Below are 2,329 nucleotides of genomic sequence, written 5' to 3' on the forward strand. Positions count from 1 at the left end.
ATAGTGATTTCCCAGCTGGGTTTCACACTTCAAAAAAATAGTAAAAAGGGGGAAGAAATGAAGTTCCCTCAGATTCTAAAGCCATTATGAGATCCCATCGGTTGGAGAGGAGAACGAAGCATTCCTTACAAGATTGTGGAAACCTCTCCCTAGTAGACGTGTTTTAAAATCGTGAGACTGACGATGATACGTAACAGGCTAAAGCGGACAATATCTGCTAGTGATTGACTTGGGCTGTTACAAATGGTATAAGAGCTAGGCACCGAGCGGTGTGCTAGCGAGGACGCTGGGCCTCCAAGGAGGGTGGATTATGAGATCCCACATTAGTTGGTGAGAGGAACGAAACATTCGTTACAAGGATGTGGAAACCTCTCTCTAGTAGACACGTTTTAAAACCGAGAGACTGACGGTGATACGTAACGGGCTAAAGCAGACAATATTTGCTAGCAGTGGGTTTGGGTTGTTACAAATAGTATCAGAGCTAGGCACCGAGCAGTGTGCCAGTGAGGACACTAGGCCCCCAAGGAGGGTGGATTGAGATCCCACATCGGTTGGAGAGGGAAACAAAGCATTTCTTACAAGGGTGTGGAAACCTCTCCCTAATAGACGCGTTCTAAAACCATGAGACTGACGGTCATACGTAACGGGTTAAAGCGGACAATATCGGCTAGTGGTGGGCTTAGACTATTACTGTTAGACCTTTGTTTTCATAGGTTTGTTTGGTTTTCCTTTTGAAAGGAACAGCTTTTGGTTTGCATTTTGTTTTTGTTTTTGGTAACTATAAAGATCCCCTCTCCTAACAACGGGTTAACTAGAAACGATAAGGGAAAGGGCTGATTATCTTAGCTGATATATGCTGTGGCCACCAAACTTCAGCTACATTGTGGGTTTAATTTCATAGACACACGTTTGTCCATTATTTCTTCAAGATTGTGACTTGTACATGTTTTGTGGGCATGAAGTTGTCTCTCAGCTTTTGTAGTGTTGGCCCTACACGCCTTCTCAAGCCTTAGGGTTCTTCTCAACTATAAATTTCTATCATTTCCTTGCTTTTCTTCTCCACTCCTGCATGTTTCCTTATCTCTCCCTTACTCTCTTCCCTCTCTCTAAGCCACCTATTTCTAGTTTTCAACCCAACTTCAGGTCGGATTCCCCGAACAACATCTACTAGGGGTGAGCTTAACTTGACACTCCCCTGTTTTTTCTGTTGGCTCGTTTCCCTGCCCATTGAGATCTTGTTCAAGGATATAGCGAAATGATTTCCAGCGTCGGTCGAGGCCTGCAGTCCTGTGTTGAGTCTCATGTTTTGAGTATCCATTTGTTTCCTCATAAGCCAAGCTACCCCAGCAGGAGCTCCCCGGATGAAGCAGAAGAAAATGCAAAACATGTTGGGTGGAGTTTCCTTGAAGCTCTCTCCAATGGGAATCAAGAAGACAAGGTGTACATCCATCCTTTGGTGAGGCACTCATCCACAAAGCTGAGCAAGAAAAGCTTAGAAATGTGCACGGAAAGCTTAGGCAGCGAGAGCGGGAGCGACATGGGCGAGAAGGACGTCACGTTATTAAGATTGGAAGCGGAGAATTCTCGTCCCAAGGTCAGATACTCGACATGGGTGCACGAGAAAGCGATTAGAAAGGACACCAGATATCCACCTCCATTGACATCAATAAGTGGCTCCACAGGCATCAGAATGAAGTCCTACAGAGAAGACGGGCGGCTGGTGTTGAGAGCCGAGGTAAGCTCGGGTTCTGGCAGTAGCTACTTCCATGCAGAACGTAGCCATGGCAGGCTTAAACTTCATCTGGTGAAACACAGTGAAAAGAGGGGGCAAGAAGATGGTGAAGTTGAAGAAATGGGAATGGAAGAATTTGGAAGGCCGCGCAGTTGCAGTAGCAGCAGTCGCCAAAGCAAAGAGCTGCTCCATTGGGAGCCACTATGGGTCTCTACTTAGTTCAAGATTTCATCCATACTCTTAATTACGACCTATAATTATGATTATTATGTAAATTATTACCCCATTTATGTTCGAAAAACAAAAAAAAAAAAAAAATCTTCCTTTCCACTTCGGTTGTATCTTGAATCTTATGCTAATTAAGATGAGATTATAAGACGCTCGATAACTATTACACGAGTGTTCGTGTTGTTCTGTAGAATCTTTATTCTTATAGTGGGTACTTATAATTATTAGATTTTGTTAAGGGTATTTAGCCTTGAATTATAGTTTATCTCATATATATATATATATATATATATATATATATATATATATATATATATCATATTTGATCTTTTATTATAGGCAAATATTTATATATTTGTCTTCTATTAT

At 42.2% G+C, this 2,329-nt stretch overlaps 1 protein-coding gene across 1 annotated transcript; it reads left to right on the top strand.

Moving 5' to 3' along the window:
• Window positions 1-558: 558 nt before the first annotated feature.
• LOC111466941 (protein FANTASTIC FOUR 1-like) lies at window positions 559-2,117 on the top strand. Its single transcript, XM_023111635.1, has one exon. It carries the CDS (start codon window positions 1,256-1,258, stop codon window positions 1,949-1,951), a length of 696 nt encoding a protein of 231 aa, XP_022967403.1. The 5' UTR covers window positions 559-1,255; the 3' UTR covers window positions 1,952-2,117.
• The last annotated feature ends 212 nt before the right edge of the window (window positions 2,118-2,329 follow it).

The sequence above is a fragment of the Cucurbita maxima genome, unplaced genomic scaffold (genome assembly GCF_002738345.1).
Source record: "Cucurbita maxima cultivar Rimu unplaced genomic scaffold, Cmax_1.0 Cma_Scf00032, whole genome shotgun sequence".
NCBI lineage: Eukaryota > Viridiplantae > Streptophyta > Magnoliopsida > Cucurbitales > Cucurbitaceae > Cucurbita > Cucurbita maxima.